Source organism: Juglans microcarpa x Juglans regia, chromosome 2S, assembly GCF_004785595.1.
Source record: "Juglans microcarpa x Juglans regia isolate MS1-56 chromosome 2S, Jm3101_v1.0, whole genome shotgun sequence".
NCBI classification, from domain to species: Eukaryota; Viridiplantae; Streptophyta; class Magnoliopsida; order Fagales; family Juglandaceae; genus Juglans; species Juglans microcarpa x Juglans regia.
The window spans coordinates 1,216,477-1,232,182 of NC_054597.1; the positions used below are offsets into that span (position 1 = coordinate 1,216,477).

A 15,706-nucleotide genomic window follows, 5' to 3' on the forward strand; every position below is an offset into this window, starting at 1 on the left:
AGAGTGTGAGATAGTAAATAGTATCTAATGAAAAAAATTATTAATAATTAAATTAATGACCGTCTAAAAAATATATTATTCTTATTGAAACGATATTTAATCAAAGAGAAATAAAGGAGAAATGAACAAAGGAATCAAATGTTGAGACAGCTAACGAACGAATAATTGAATGCAGTGAAATTGAGACAGCTATTTTTCTTTTCATACCAATTTTTCAACACGATTTCTTCTTGGCAAAGCGAAGAGTTTTATAATTATAATTATTATTATTATTTTCTTGTCCGCGAGATTTCTCCCATTTTTTTGCCGACTTCTTCCTAGCCGTATGGAATTCTTCCAAGCGTACGTAGAAAGGTTTATGAAGCTTATTTTTCATCTTACCACCACGTGGCCTTGGGTCCCAGCATCCAGCAGGCAAAGTCCACTTCACCACATGCTCCAAGTGTGGGCCCCGCAACCAAAAAGTGAGTGAAAGTGAAAACACCGGACCCCCCTCCTCAGCATCAAACTCATCCGCTCAGTCCCTCCTTCCTATGAACTGATAACACGTGTCCAATGTAATACACGTGTGAAGCATCTCCTGGACTTTTCTCAGCGCCTAAACTAAAAAGGAATCTTCTGCTAGTGGTTGAGCTTTTCTCCTGGTTGGAACCCAGCCAGCTTCCTCTGGAACCGACACGTGTATTCAGACAAAATATATATATATATATATATATATATATATATATATAGATTACTTCAACTTAAAATATGTATATTTCTGACGGATAATTATCGATTGTTAAAGAGTAATATCAGGTATGAGCCATAAAGTGTAAGTCTAGTATAAGTTTTTTGTAAAAATATGAGCTCATCAAGAAGAAAAAAAAGTTATCATTTCTATGATGAAATTATTTTTTTATTAAAGATTTGTACGAGACTTGTATATTTGAGATTTATATAATGGATGATAAGATTAAGAAATAGTTGAGGAATTCATTTTCTCTCTTTAGCCAACCACGTTCAATTGATTTCAGTTTGAATTTTATAAATTTTATAATTTGAATTTTACAAATTTGTAAATGTTGTATAGTATAAAGGGATTCTAATTTTGATGAAATAGTGGACAATGTCAACGAAAAGTTTATTAAAATCTATTAAAAACCCAGGAGCCCAAATGGGGTTAGGTGATTGGACGGATTGGAATGAAGAACATGCTCCTCCTCATAAGAGGGAAATGTGGAATGAACTTGGTCCTGAGCCCAATTGATGATCCACATGTGCCTTTTCTCAATAGCCATCCATGTACAGCCCAAACGATATGGATCATGAGCCTTAAAAGTTGTTACCACGATGCGTTGGTCCAAGGCATGCTTGGTTATTCCCTTTATCAAATGTGCCGTCCCAAGGTTACACGGGCCTTTAAACATATGGGCTTAGTTGGTATTTTTTGTCTTTTAATTTCGTTTTTCTTCTTCTTTTTGGACCTATTTTCTGTATAGAATGGATTTCAGAATTAATGTGTCTAATCATAGAAGAATCTACTTTTTCTTAATATAATCCACATTTTTACAAAATGTTTGTATATTTAGAATTTTTACCTAGCATTACTCACTCATTATATTATATGGAAGGTCCTCCAAGAACGCAAGAGCAGTTCATATTGATACATAAATATATATATATATATATATATATATTATAACCTTATGGAGAAAGTAGATTGAGCAACGTATGTTTAGGGACAAAATGTTAATTAGTTGAACCACCTAAAGAGTCGCATAAAGACATATGCTGCCGTTTTTAAATGGAGATTTATAAACAAAACTTTCGCTTTCCTCCCATTTAGGCTCCAATCACTAACTTTTCATATCCATCTATTATTATTGCTGCTTCAAATCAATACGTAATTATAACAAATTTATTAAAATTGTTGTTTGATTGGGAGAATTTTAATTGAAAAATAAATAGACGTAGGAGATAACTCTACAATATTAATTAAATAAAAATATTTATATAGTTATTTTTTTGTTCGAAAAATTTGAACTTAGAGAAAAGTTTTTGAAGACGGATTATTGATAATTTATTTATCTAATGAAATAAATTAAAGAGAAATTTTACTTATCAACTATTATTCATTTTCACATTTTATGAATCATATTTATAATTTTTTTATAAGATATAGAGGTATTTTTTTAAAGTATAAATATTTTTTTATAAAATATGATGTGTAAGATAATAAATGATGACTGCTGAAAAAAAAATTTTAAATTAAGATGAAAAACAAAAAGAAGAAAAATGTTTGGAGAATGGGCCTCCCTGATGTAACAGGCTAAACCTAACATCATGACTTTGAAATTTGGATTGATGTACTGAGATTTAACTGTAGACTTTTTAAAAGCACTCGAAAATTTTAGTTGATATAAGATGGATTGAAATAAAAATAAAAATTTAAATAAAATATTATTTTTTTAATAATATTATTATTTTTAAATTTAAAAGAATTAAATTATTTATTATACTTTGTTTAAAAATTTAAAAAATTTATAATGATTAAATTATATAAAATAAAATAAAATATTTTTTAATCCAAACCTAACCTTACAGTAGAGTTTTGCTTTTACTTTGTGGTTCTGATATTTGACGCCATGACGTTTTCATTCCTCTAAATTCTCATATTTCTTTGATTTATAAGTTCCATTTATTATTATTTTTAAAAAAAAAGTACAATTTTTTACACTCAATAAGAGAGAAGAAAAAAGAAGTGGGCCAAGCCCATGGAGTAGTTTATAGGGCAGTAGAGTGCAGTAGTGTAGTGTACCCACCAAATCACGCACATTTTGTCATGGAGTAATGGTAGAGAAATATTATTGTAACAGTATATATTTTATATTTATTATATAGCTGTTTTTAATTTTTTAATTTTTTATTTTAGAATTAAAAAATATATAATTCAGATAATACTACATTATATATATAAAATAATTACTCTTAATAATAACTTCTATCTATATTTATTCTTCTATTCTAAGTTCTGAGTTATTTTTTTGCACAAAAGAAAGCCCATTTTTGAGAAGCCGAATGACGTTTTAGCCCACGAAGAACTCCACCCCAACGTGTCTAATTTATTAGCGTGTCGTTCATTTATCTCTCTCCCTCTCTCTCTCTCTCTCAAGAGAGATACAGCACTATAATGACTCTTTCTTGTCCCCTCTGCTTCCTCTGGTTCCAAACGTCGCAAGCCGGCCTTACCCAATCCACACACTCCCAAAATCACAACCATCTCTAGCGAATTCTAGCTCTTATTTTGATTCATTCGGTTGTGAGCTTTGCGATAGTTATAGGCACCGAAAAATCCCGATCTGAAGGTGGATTCGAATTCCTTGTTATTTCGGCCTTTTCGTCTTCTGTGTCGGTCGGGTTTGCGTTTAGAATCGTGGGTGTTCGATCTGGTTCTCCGATTTATTTTTTTGGGTTTGTTTCAATCAGAGATTGGCTTCAATTTCTGGGCTCCGTTTGAAATGGTCTATTTCCATTGCTTAATCTCGGTCTGCAACTCCGTTGACCAACCCACAGCCATGGCTGACACGAAATCAAGGCTAAATAATCCTTTATCGAGGAATAGAAAGGCGCTCCATTCGCCGAGTTCTTCGAAAACCCCAGTTTGTGATCGATCTCGATCGGTGGTAATAGATATAGTAATCCTTATAGCAGTTATTGGCGCTTGCGGGTTTTTGCTGTTCCCTTATATCAGGTTTGTGGCCGTCGAGCTTGTCGGAATTGTTGGAGCGATTGTTTCTTTTGTTAAAGAGGAAGTTTCTACTGCTCCGTTGTTATATGGTTCTATAGGACTAAGCGTTTGTTGTTCTGCACTGGCTGCCTGGATGGTTGTGATATTTACTAGCCGGAAGTGTGGGAATCCGAATTGCAAGGGACTGAGGAAGGCGGCAGAGTTCGATATTCAGTTGGAGACAGAGGAGTGTGTGAAGAGCTCGTCTAATTTGGTTAAAGATGGAGGAGTGAAGAAGGGTCTATTTGAATTGCCACGCGACCACCACCGGGAATTGGAGGCGGAGCTCAAGAAGATGGCACCCCCTAATGGAAGAGCGGTTCTTGTTTTCCGAGGGAGGTGTGGGTGTTCTGTGGGTAGATTGGAAGTTCCGGGGCCGAAGAAGCATCGGAAGAACAAAAGGTAGAATTGATGCGGTTGGTGTTATTCAACACCGAGGATAATCGGAATACAGGAATAACCATAATACACAGAGAAGAGCCTTCTCGGGTTAATCTCTTTCGGATCTATATTGTCTTTAAATAAGCTCTTGGCAATAAGTTGTAAGGATTATATACCATTGGTTACGGTGGGGAATATAAGAATCTTTTAGTTTATAAGATTTTTAGGACATATTAAGATCTTTTGATGCTTTATTGATGTTTTTTGCAGGCTATACATGTTCTTAAAGTTAGAAACCTAAAGAATGGGTTAATTGTTTTTTAAATATATTTAATAATTTCCGGAGACAGTTCCCTTTAAACATTGCCCCTTCTCTTGTTCTTGAAACTTTCTAGAACTAAATTTAGAACTTTGTGGTACTAAGCATCTTATAATTACGACGTCAATGTAATGTTGATGTTATGCCTGGCGACAGCACAGAAAGCAGTTCTGTTTGTTGATTGGTGTGTGAATTGTGATTGGACAGGTTTAGATGGGATCCATAGCAGGATCACAGTCATTGGACGGAAACAGCATGCGTGGCACGATTCATTCCTTCTATCTATGTTTGCACCACACTGCATGGTTAATTATGACTTCCTACCTTATCATTTCATGCTTAGCTTATAATTATTAACAGACTTTTGAAAAGATGTAACTGGCTTCCCTAATTCCTTTGATTATCTATGACAGAATTGATAATTTGTGCATTCCCCATTAATCAGTAAGCCATTGAAAAGCTCATCAATTGTCAAAAAACATTCTGGAAATGCAGTCTGTGCATGACCGCGCGAGATTATTCTGAGGCTTTAATGGAGGGTTGTATGAAATTAATCTTTAAAAGTCAGCGCTTATTCACGAATCAAGTGTTCTTCAATGATGATTTGTGCTTCGAAGTGTACTGCCTCGTTTTGGTTCCCTACTAATCATGTTAATCTAGGTCCTTATTCTGCATGTAACACACCAAGTTCTTTGGTCTTCTCCTTTTGCTGTCAACGTAACACCAAAGTTTATCTTGATCTACAACCCTGTACTGTGGCCATGCATTCATTCTTAGTGTCCTGACTATTTGTGACTATTGCTATCCATGCAATCGAGGCTTAGCTATTTGTGATCATTTATGAACACCTGTTCTGCTTTTTTGTCCATTGGATTTACCAACTTGCCTAGAACAGTGAAAGATATTATATGTACTGTAGATTTTGATGCAGATGAATATGCAGGTAGATATGTTCCCCATCAAAAAAAAAAAAAAAAAGATATGTTCCCCATCGTTGGCATGCCTAAGTTTAAGTTATTTTATATCAACGAGGAAAACACTCTTCGAGTCCTTCTCTAATTTTCATGGTGGCTACAATCATTTTTTTTGTTCCTCCAAACCAGGTTTTGTGTCTATTCCTTTCCCCTGAATCAGGCATTAAAGATATTACTCTGTTTTCCACCTTTCTAATAAAAGGTTGGGGTAGGTGTTTGAATTGTTTGAGATCTTGCACTTTGAGGGTGGTTTTGTCAAGTTGATAATTACTGTGAGTTGATTGGACTACACTGCAAGTTGTGCAGAGCCATTGGATTTGTGGCGACTGCCAAGTGCAATTAAGTTGACAGGCATGGTTACTGGACTAGAAGAAATTGTTGTGATGGATGCCATTTCAGAGATGGGAATTGTTCTTGTTGGGATGCTAATGGCGATGATGTAACCATACACTATAATAGTTGTAATCTTTAGAGGCGAGAAGAGAGTTTGTTGTTTGAGCTAGCTCAACCTTCCTCCTCCTGAGTCCTTATTATGAAGGAACTGCTACATCTGGGACGGCAAAATGTCCCATTTTTAGTTCCTTACATGTACAGTTATGAAGCCTTATTTACTGGGAAACTTGCTACCAAAAGTGAGCACCTAGGCAGCAGTCATTGGAGGGCCAAGAAAACCTCGACCGACCGACCGACCTTGGTGCTCTCACCTCCTGCTTTCCTCTATAAAGGAAACTGTTCCTCATTTCTTCTAAACGCTTCGGTAACTCCGTGGCAGCTAGCCGGCTACAATCTACATGGGCAGAGCTTCGTAAATTGGCTGCGCTACCCCTACACAAACCAGCGCTTGCTTGGGTTTTAAAATTTAAGCCATGTGGGTGCAGTGGCCCAACGTTGCGTGTGATGGATAAAAGCCCACATATTTATCCGGTTTTAAAATTTTTTTAGGTAAAAAACACGTAAACAAAACAAAAATTAGCACATAATTTTGTCCGGTTTCAAAAATTTTACGTGAAAAATATGAATTCTGAATTTAAAAAATATTTTGATTGCATAATATAATAGTTTTTTAAAATTTGATTTTGATTTTGATTTAATCTATATAAAATTTTAAAAAATTATATTTTATGAAGAAGTAGTAGATAACTTGTAGATGAGTTGCTAGTGGTTCCGGCATCATTGCTTTTTTTCTTTTTTTTTTTAAGGATTACGGCATCATTTGCTCATTCTATAATATCTATGATATTGAATCAATTCAGGTGTGAATTTCTTTGTTTTATTAAGATAGATAATAGGCAAGGATTGCCATTAAAGTTGTTTGATTATTCCATTTGAGAAAACAAAAAAATAACTGGCCCCTTGAAAATGCAACTTCATATAACTGAAAATCCAATGGTCTGCGTATGATTACACTTGAGGCAGAGAGGGAGAGGGAGATAGAGGCTCTCGATACATGCGATTCTTCTCCAGTTCCCTCTAAGGTTTCGATTTACCGATCCCACCGCTAACCCTAGCTCGCAGGAATTTCCAACCATCGGCCATCCTATGGATTCCTCGGGGTCGAATCACTTCGACATCATCGAGATTTACCGACGGTACTGCGGTAATTCCTCGCCTTCTTGAATTCTCTTTATTTCCGGTTTCAATTTCCGATGATAATCTGATTGCTTTCAACAGTAAGGAAATTGATTTCTGGGTTTCTATAATTTTTAATGGGCGTTACAGACTTTCTTTAAAGCTGAGTTTCATAGTTAAGCTGCTTCTGGCCGCTGAGAAATGTGGAAAACGGAAATATATTCTTGTATTTCAAAATTTTAGATATTTAACTTTGGGACGATCCAGAAATTTATCTTTCCCGGGTGAGAGAATTAAATAACGTATATTGTGCTATATAAAAAATATAAAATATCGTCAACAAATTATATTATCAATATTTTTATCAACTTGTGGATATATGGCATACCCCATTGGAAGTGAAAAACCACAAACTATAGATAGCCGAAAACTCAATATAGGCACCGATTCCTTCTAACTTTCTAAGTTGTGGATGTGAAGAAGAGAGAAAATAAGCAAAATTAAAGAAAATATTAGAGGGAACTCCAGGGAAAATGGAGAAATGCCAGGCAGAGAAAAGTTCTCATCATTTATATGATTTGTTATATAATAATTGTTAGTCTAAAATAATAGTTCATATTGTTTATTCGTTTTGTGGACTATTATTGCAGATATTAGATCACAGTGTACATATGTTAGTGAGAGAGAGGGCTACAAAGAAGATGATGAATCGCAGATGTCTAACATTTCAAGGGATGCATTGACACAGCTCTTAAAATTAGTGGAGTCAAGGGTTGATGCGGGGTATAAATCTCTATTGCATTTGCAGCGTTTTAAAACATGGAGGTCCCTTAGAAAGTTGGATTAGAGGCTTTTTCAGATTAATTTAAGACTTGAACAGCATGCATTTGCCGTAGGCATGCATGTTGTGGATGAACTGTTCTGTCAGTCTTGATAATGTTGATTATCGGTATAGTTTCAATGTCCTGAACAGTTTAGAAAATGTTACTGAAAAAAAAAGAAAAAGAAAAAAAGAAAAACAGAACAGTTTTGAAAATGCATATCAGTGTAGTTTAAGTTTAAACTATATTGTAACATCTTTTCGGTAAATATGAAAAGAGAGAAAAATTTCTCATTGACTTTCTTTAGGTAATATGACAACAAAATAGTATGAAAGCTATTCAAATGTTTTTATGTTGCTATAATCATAACTGTAACTAAGGAAAATAAAATAGGTTTTGGGAACCGAGATAGAATGCATGCTTGAGAAATGTGTATACGAACGTAGTTGTATGCCATTGAGCCTTTTTTCTGCCATTGTGTTTACTTCGACAGGATTTCAATTTTTGATGAACTTGTCATGCTCATTTCACGGCTAGTCTTGATGGTGAGTTTTCATTTCTTTGAAGTTCTTTAATGATATTTTAAAAAAAACAATCGTTTTCTTGTTGAAGTGCTTTTAGATTTTTTTACTATTGGTATGTGGGATGTGTATTGTAGTTTTGTGATTTGCATGTTGTGATTCTACCTCGCCCCTTTTTTTCTTGTTTTATATAGGTAGATTTTTCTGAGTTCTCCCGCTTCTATGATTTTGTTTTCTTCATGTGCCGTGAAAATGGTCAAAAGAACATCAGTAAGTTTTTGACACTTTTCCACGATTTCCCATAACATTCTTACTGGATATCTATTGATATAAGTTCAATAACATACAGGAGATATGCGTCACAGATTTTTGTTATGAGGTTTCTCCTTTTTTTAACCTTTTTTTGGGGGGTGAATGGTTTACAGCTGTAAGCAAGGCAGTTACTGCATGGAGGTTAGTCTTGGCTGGGAGATTTCGACTGCTTAATCAATGGTGTGACTTTGTTGAGGTAATTAAAGTCTAATGTCGGAAGTTTGCCATTCTTTTCTATTTATACAGATTTGATGCACAAGAAATTTCAGCATTATAAAATCAGCTGTAATGCTAGCTTATGGTAATTCCTAATTACATAGCTAGTTTATGGTAATTTGAAACGGTTGAGATTAATCAGGTAGTAATTTGGAACATTTATTATATCATATGATACCCTTATTGAGCTCACATAAATGCTTTGTTCGTCATAATGTGTGCATGCCAATTGCTATGATTGGGAACAGTAGTAGTCCCTCATGTAGGGCATACCAGCATAGGTTATGTTATGTACACAATAACTTTAAAGTTAGGAATACTCTACATGTTAATGGATTTGATTTATTATAGATTATAACTTCCATTATTACTGTTATTATTATCTTTGTTGTGCATTTCTTCTAAAAACTAACCTATTGAATTTCATCTAGAAAAATCAACGACATAACATCTCTGAGGATACTTGGCAGCAAGTTTTAGCTTTCAGCCGGTGTGTACATGAAAATCTGGAAGGTTATGATCCTGAAGGTACTAATATTCACCAGATTTTTTACTTACCAAAAAAATATATATATATTCACCAGATTTTTTGTTCTCGGATGACAATCATGGCATAATGCATATGGTACATTTTATCTCTTCTTTGTGACAGATGTTGTATGATAGTTGTGATTGTGTTAGTAGATGACTTTTGTGTGTTAAGTAGTATTAGTGGCCTTTTAAAATGAAAAGTTACACTCAAATGCTCACCTTTTGAAACTAGGGTCTTAAAACCCAAAAGTATCACGCCACAAGGGTATATATATGACATATTTCACCTTAAAATGAACAGTTTCCGTAACTGTTTATGATATGAATGGTGCATACAATAATACGAGAGTTATGAATAAATGGTGGCAAACAACAACATCCTATTGTTATGTCCTTTAACTTCCACGTTATTTTGACTTCTATGTTTTACTATATTGGCTTGGTAGAGGGACTTGGGCCATCTATATAGAAGGAGAAAAAGGTAATGCCTAATCTTTCTTTTCTTCTCTTTTTCCAGGTGCTTGGCCTGTTCTAATAGATGACTTTGTTGAGCATATGTACAGGTTTGCCAAATAATGAATTCTTTCTCTCAGTGTGAATGCCAAGTGATACATGATTCCCAAACTTTATTTGTAGCTTACTCGTAAAAAACAAAAATTGTTTGCAGTACATCTTTGAAATGTTGCTTCATCAACTTTTCAAATACTTACTCCTTTTAGACCATGAATGTATCTCAATTCTTAAACCCAATCCCATGAAAGCCTTTGTCCAACTATTGGGGTCAGCCTTCCTGACACATTGCTCACTGTCTTTGGGTTTGAGACAAGTGTTCGCATGCATGTGACTAAGCCTATATATTGTTTGCCTGAAAACTTAAAACACTCTCCTTTCTCCTTTTGTGGGAGTAGCTTTGTAAAGTGATATTGAGCAAAGGATGATACGGGGTGCACTTATAAATATATGTACCTGGTATCTTCAATTTTCATATACATTGAGATTAAGATGGAAAAGGAAAAGGAGGCCATCCAAGGAGACCATTTTCAATGGGAAAATTTTGAGTTCCTCAGATATATTAAAAATGAACTTGGAGCCATACATAAACTTGAGAAAGCAGTTGATGTGAGTGTTCTGCTTCAAGATATCCATTCGTTGGAATTGTTAATTTTTCAATTCTGTTCAAATCAGCTCCAGCTTAGGCACCTCAAGAATGGGATGAAGCTGAGGTTATAGGTTCAAAAACCATGAAAAGGCATGTGTAACCTAAAGGCAAAAAAAGAAAAAAAAAACATTTTTAAGTCTCTAGTTGTATATATGTTTGTGGATATTATGAAAAGGTACGGTACCCCCACGTTAAGTCTCTAGTTATATTTTGGGAGTTCACAGACACGCATGGAAAAGAAAGGTTCCACTGGAGTCCATTCTAAGGTTTTGAGGTCCGGTGATGGACCATTGTATTATATAGGTCTCTTCTACGACAGTTGTACTTTTGTTTTAGATGAAAACTGTGCAAGGACATCATAATGCACAGGGAAAGGGGAGAAACTTTTTTATACTCAGAAGATTGTTTTTTTTATTGAGTAATGTCGTTCTTTCTGCTTTTGTTAACTTGGGATCTCAGATAATTAATAACCTTGTCTTTTTTGCCTTGCAGGGTTTCGGGAACTAATGATAACACCAACTTCTTCTGTAACTGTGGTGATTTAGAATCCCAGTCTTCCGAACTCGATGACCCTCTTCCTGGTATGTTCACTCAATTGCCAAGTAGTAGTTGACCGCAATTGTCCTCTGAAGGAGAGTTTCAGGATTGTATGGGATAAAATATATTTGTGGTCCCATAACTCAGTGGTTTTGTCACAGGATTGAAAGATTTTCCTGGTTTGAAGAGGAAATTACCCGAGGACCTTCAACAAGATGAATTGGAGCCCTCAACTACCGGCTACCCTCATTCAACAGACCTGGATCCTGTTTTGAGTTTCAAGAAAATCAGGCTGACTTGTCACAAACCAGCAAACTGGGCGGATAATCCACCTGGGAATAATACCACAGATGATTGCATGGAAATTGTTAGACATAACAGTCCATTGTGTTCTTCCAAGTCTCCATGTGCAGTTGAAGGTTGTTTGTCAAAAGGCTTTGCAGGGCTTTTCTCAACACGTGCCTATTTGCGGTTTAATCGAGAAAGGAGAGTTTCCTGAAGCTCCTTGCCACCTAAGTTGCAATGGAGAAATATTTCATTGCGGGTTGACATATTTGGATACACGTATCTGTCTGGCTTTGGGATATAATCATACATACATATGTATGTATGTATGTATATATCATCTTAAATCTTTGACTGTTCTTATTGTTTGTTTGTGAGTATTTAAGGCCTAGTTTGGGTATTGAGAATCTCATAATACTCTATTACTATTCATTATTTTATTATTACTTTCCACATATTTTTCACTACTATTTAATATTTTATCATTACTTTTTTATTACTTTTTTACTACTATTTACAGAATACCTCACTACCTAAATGCTCTTCTTTCGTGATGTGGTAATCAATACGGGGTTGTGTTTCTGTCTTTCAATAATCAATTACTATACACAAAACATTTCGAATATCCAAGCACAAAGGATATTGATTGTTTTTCTGAAATTTGTTAATTGCCTATGCTGTCATGTATGTAAAATTTTCAAAGTAAATTAGTTAATGTTTGAGGATTTTTTAACATCTTTTGCTGGATCACGGGAAAATTGAATTAAATTTCTGAGTTTCTCTGTCACGAATTTCTTTGGGATAAGATTAAAAAAAAAAAAAACAAAGGAAAAGATGAAAATTGTTTTTAGGAGTTTTGTTATTTACAAATTTATACATAAATTATTAGGGTACACATTGAAATTATATATTAAAAAAAAACTAGAGCCCATATTTTTTTAGAATGGCTGACGTGGCAGGTTTATACATTGATAATGTATTTTTTTTGTTTCTTTCAACTTTTAAATAAAGCACGAGTCTACTTTGTGGAAATGATCATGGACCATGAGCATGAGGAGTTACATGCCCTGGTTCTTCTATAAATTATAGTAGTAGAGTTTAAGCTTTGCAATATCAAGGTCAATGGCGATGCCCACTCCAAGACTGCCAACGAACCCTCACGCGCTTCTCAGTTACGTGCCATTTCTATTCAAACCCAATCGTGGATCCTCCTCTCCTTTTGCTGATCCTATTAAGCTCTTGAAAAAATCAGCTGAGACTAAAAACTTAAGAATAGGAAAATTAGTCCATGCCCACTTGATCACAAGCACTCAGGCCTCCAAAACCCAAGACGTATTTCACGCCAACTCACTCATTAATTTCTACGCAAAATGTGGTGATATATCTATTGCCCGACAACTGTTTGATCAAATGAGTGAACGAAACATAGTTTCATGGAGTGCACTGATGGCGGGGTACTTACACAATGGCTTGGCTTTGAAAGTTCTTGTGCTGTTTAAGAAGATGTTTTGTGTGGACAATTTGCGTCCCAATGAATACATATTTGCTATGGCTCTAGCCTCTTGTTCTGTTAGTGGGAGGATTGAAGAGGGCAAGCAATGTCATGGCTACGTGCTGAAGTCTGGAATGGAATTTCACCTGTATGTGAAGAATGCACTCATTCACATGTATTCGAGGTGCTCAGATGTGGAAGGTGCAATGTGGGTTTTGAATACATTGCCTGGGTATGATGTCGTTTCTTACAATTCAGTCATTAATGGACTTGTAGAGCTTGGGTATCTGAAGGAAGCTTTAGAAGTTACGGCTAGGATGGCAAGTGAATGTAAGGCCTGGGACAATGTTACTTATATTTCACTTTTTGGCCTTAGTGCTCGTCTCAAAGATTTGAATTTAGGTAAGCAAGTTCATGGTCAGATGTTGAAGAATGATCTTGATTGTGATGTCTTTGTTAGCAGCGCAATTGTTGATATGTATGGGAAGTGTGGTAACATTCTGAATGCACAGAAAGTTTTTGACTGTTTGCAAGATCGGAATGTGGTCTCGTGGACAGCACTCATGGCTGCTTATTTCCAAAATGGCTGCTTTGAGGAAGCACTCAATCTATTTTCAGTAATGGAAGTTGAAGATTTCATGCCAAATGAATATACTTATGCTGTTTTGCTGAACTCCAGCGCTAGTTTATCTGCACTTAGACTTGGAGATCTGTTGCATGCACGTATCAAGAAATCAGGTTTCAAGGGCCATACTATTGTCGGGAATGCTTTGATTATTATGTATTCTAAGAATGGCAACATCAAAGGAGCAAATAAAGTGTTCTCAGATTTGATTTTTCGGGACTCTGTTACCTGGAATGCAATGATATCTGGGTATTCCCACCATGGGCTTGGTAAAGAAGCTCTAGATTTGTTTCAAGACATGTTGACTTCAGGAGTGAGTCCTAACTATGTAACTTTTATTGGGGTTCTATCTGCCTGTGCTCATTTGGGTCTGGTGCAAGAAGGGTTATACTATTTGAATCACCTAATGAGAAAAATGGGCATCGAACCTGGACTGGAGCACTATACCTGTATTGTCGGGCTTCTGAGCAGAGCTGGACTACTTGATGAAGCCGAGAATTTTATGAGATCCACACCAGTAAAATGGGATGTCATTGCATGGCGCACTTTAGTTAATGCTTGTCATGTCCATAGAAATTATGGTTTAGGGAAGCGAATTGCAGAATCTATCATGCTGATGGACCCTCATGATGTGGGAACATATATATTGCTATCAAATATGTATGCCAAGGAAAGGAGATGGGATGGGGTTGTGAAGATTCGGAAATTGATGAGAGAGAGAAACATCAAGAAAGAACCAGGGGTGAGCTGGTTAGAGATAAGGAACATTACCCATGTCTTTGTTTCAGAAGACAACAAACACCCGGAGTCTAGTCAGATATATGAAAAGGTGGGGGAGTTGCTGGCCAAGATTAAACCATTAGGGTATGTGCCAAATATTGCCGCAGTACTGCATGATGTGGAGGATGAACAGAAAGAAAATTATCTCAGTTATCACAGTGAGAAGCTGGCCATAGCATATGGCCTCATGAAAACACCTTCGGAAGCATCTATATGTGTAATTAAGAACATTAGAATGTGTGATGATTGCCATAGTGCTGCCAAACTAATTTCAAAGGTCACAAACAGGGTGATAATAGTTAGAGATGCCAACCGCTTTCATCATTTTCAAGATGGTTGTTGTTCTTGTGCAGATTACTGGTAACATATTTTTTATGATAAGCAATTACCGGGGTGACATTTTGATTACTTTTCAGTCATATGGATGACCGGGGGGAGATAATTGCATGTGATGGAGACTATAGGTCATTCTATGTCAGCCCCCTTTTCTAAGGAATATCGAGCATGCCCTTTGGAGGCCGTTGCCATTGAGATCTCATGTAAGCCATTAATTACTACTTCTGAGTGAGAGTGTGTGGGTGTGTGTATTTTTCTCTTTTAGTTTATGCTCCTATTACCATTGTGTTGATGTTTAGAAAGTTATTTCGAACTTGTTTCTACCTTTCAGATCGCAGAATTACAGCATTGGCCTCTGACTCACTAGGCTGCCCCAAGGCAAGTTCAAGTGGGAACATCAAGAGTGATAATAGGATACTCATCAGAAAAAACAAAGAAAAAAAGGGAGAGGGAACTGAAGTTCTCAGCATTTTATGATGCAATGAATGAGAATCTGTGCCCGGCTACTCTGGCTTCTGCAAGTGGATGGAGGAGTTTGGCTAATGTCTGCAGCTTGGATCCGTAGCATCTCCGTTAAGCACCACCAACATCGGCAACACTTATTCTTTCCATTAGTTCGCACAACTTGAATTTCCCTAATGATGCCTGTGATAAATTGTCTATTGTAAAAGCGTGGGAAATGTGTATGCTTCATGGTTTTCTTGCCTATTGGGCATGGAAGAGAAATTGATAGTTTTTATCATTTACTGCCATCACGCCATTTCTGAGAAAGGATAGTTTATACTTTATAATCTTATAAAAACTTGTCCATTTTCATCCCATAAACTCAGAAACAACATGGCTTTCGTTTTAGGCATTAGTCTAGAACAAAGATATGGATAGAAAACATAAGGATTGATTCTGATTATAACTTTGATAAATTTCAGAGCGTTAAACCTTTAATTCCAAGTTTTTTTTTTTTTTTTTTTCTCCCAACGGGCCGAGATTAGAGATCACAATTGTGGGGGCCTGGGGGATTTCCGAGGACATTCCAGCCGAAACATCCACACCGATTGCCGACTCACGAGATGACGAAGCAT

General features: G+C 35.8%; 3 protein-coding genes across 4 annotated transcripts; all 3 read left to right on the plus strand.

Moving 5' to 3' along the window:
• Positions 1-3,125: 3,125 nt before the first annotated feature.
• LOC121252643 (uncharacterized protein At5g19025-like) lies at positions 3,126-5,306 on the plus strand. Of its 2 annotated transcripts, XR_005938255.1 has the most exons (3): positions 3,126-4,171; positions 4,677-4,774; positions 4,883-5,306. XR_005938255.1 is itself a non-coding variant. In XM_041152372.1 (1 exon), the coding sequence occupies exon 1, from the start codon at positions 3,501-3,503 to the stop codon at positions 4,173-4,175; it is 675 nt and encodes a 224-aa protein (XP_041008306.1). In that variant the 5' UTR covers positions 3,127-3,500; the 3' UTR covers positions 4,176-4,365. The 2 variants fall into 2 exon arrangements, 1 of the variants encoding a protein (XP_041008306.1); XM_041152372.1 differs by lacking the exons at positions 4,677-4,774; positions 4,883-5,306 and having other exon boundaries at positions 3,127-4,365.
• A 1,360-nt stretch (positions 5,307-6,666) lies between these two features.
• LOC121252644 (DCN1-like protein 3) lies at positions 6,667-11,762 on the plus strand. The gene is made up of 9 exons (XM_041152373.1): positions 6,667-7,040; positions 7,663-7,795; positions 8,327-8,378; positions 8,549-8,624; positions 8,780-8,862; positions 9,314-9,410; positions 9,931-9,976; positions 11,065-11,153; positions 11,271-11,762. The coding sequence occupies exons 1-9, from the start codon at positions 6,983-6,985 to the stop codon at positions 11,606-11,608; spliced, it is 972 nt and encodes a 323-aa protein (XP_041008307.1). The 5' UTR covers positions 6,667-6,982; the 3' UTR covers positions 11,609-11,762.
• Positions 11,763-12,409: 647 nt separating this feature from the next.
• On the plus strand, positions 12,410-14,783 carry LOC121252645 (pentatricopeptide repeat-containing protein At5g39680-like). The gene has a single exon (XM_041152375.1). It carries the CDS (start codon positions 12,517-12,519, stop codon positions 14,653-14,655), a length of 2,139 nt encoding a protein of 712 aa, XP_041008309.1. The 5' UTR covers positions 12,410-12,516; the 3' UTR covers positions 14,656-14,783.
• The last annotated feature ends 923 nt before the right edge of the window (positions 14,784-15,706 follow it).

Bases quoted from the DNA above. Each gene is read 5' to 3' on its own strand.
- LOC121252645 (XM_041152375.1), top strand. From the start codon at position 12,517: ATGGCGATGCCCACTCCAAGACTGCCAACGAACCCTCACGCGCTTCTC.
- LOC121252644 (XM_041152373.1), top strand. From the start codon at position 6,983: ATGGATTCCTCGGGGTCGAATCACTTCGACATCATCGAGATTTACCGA. The intron at 9,411-9,930 runs GTACTAATATTC...CTCTTTTTCCAG, and splicing joins GGAAGGTTATGATCCTGAAG to GTGCTTGGCCTGTTCTAATA. The intron at 9,977-11,064 runs GTTTGCCAAATA...TTTGCCTTGCAG, and splicing joins TTTGTTGAGCATATGTACAG to GGTTTCGGGAACTAATGATA.
- LOC121252643 (XM_041152372.1), top strand. From the start codon at position 3,501: ATGGTCTATTTCCATTGCTTAATCTCGGTCTGCAACTCCGTTGACCAA.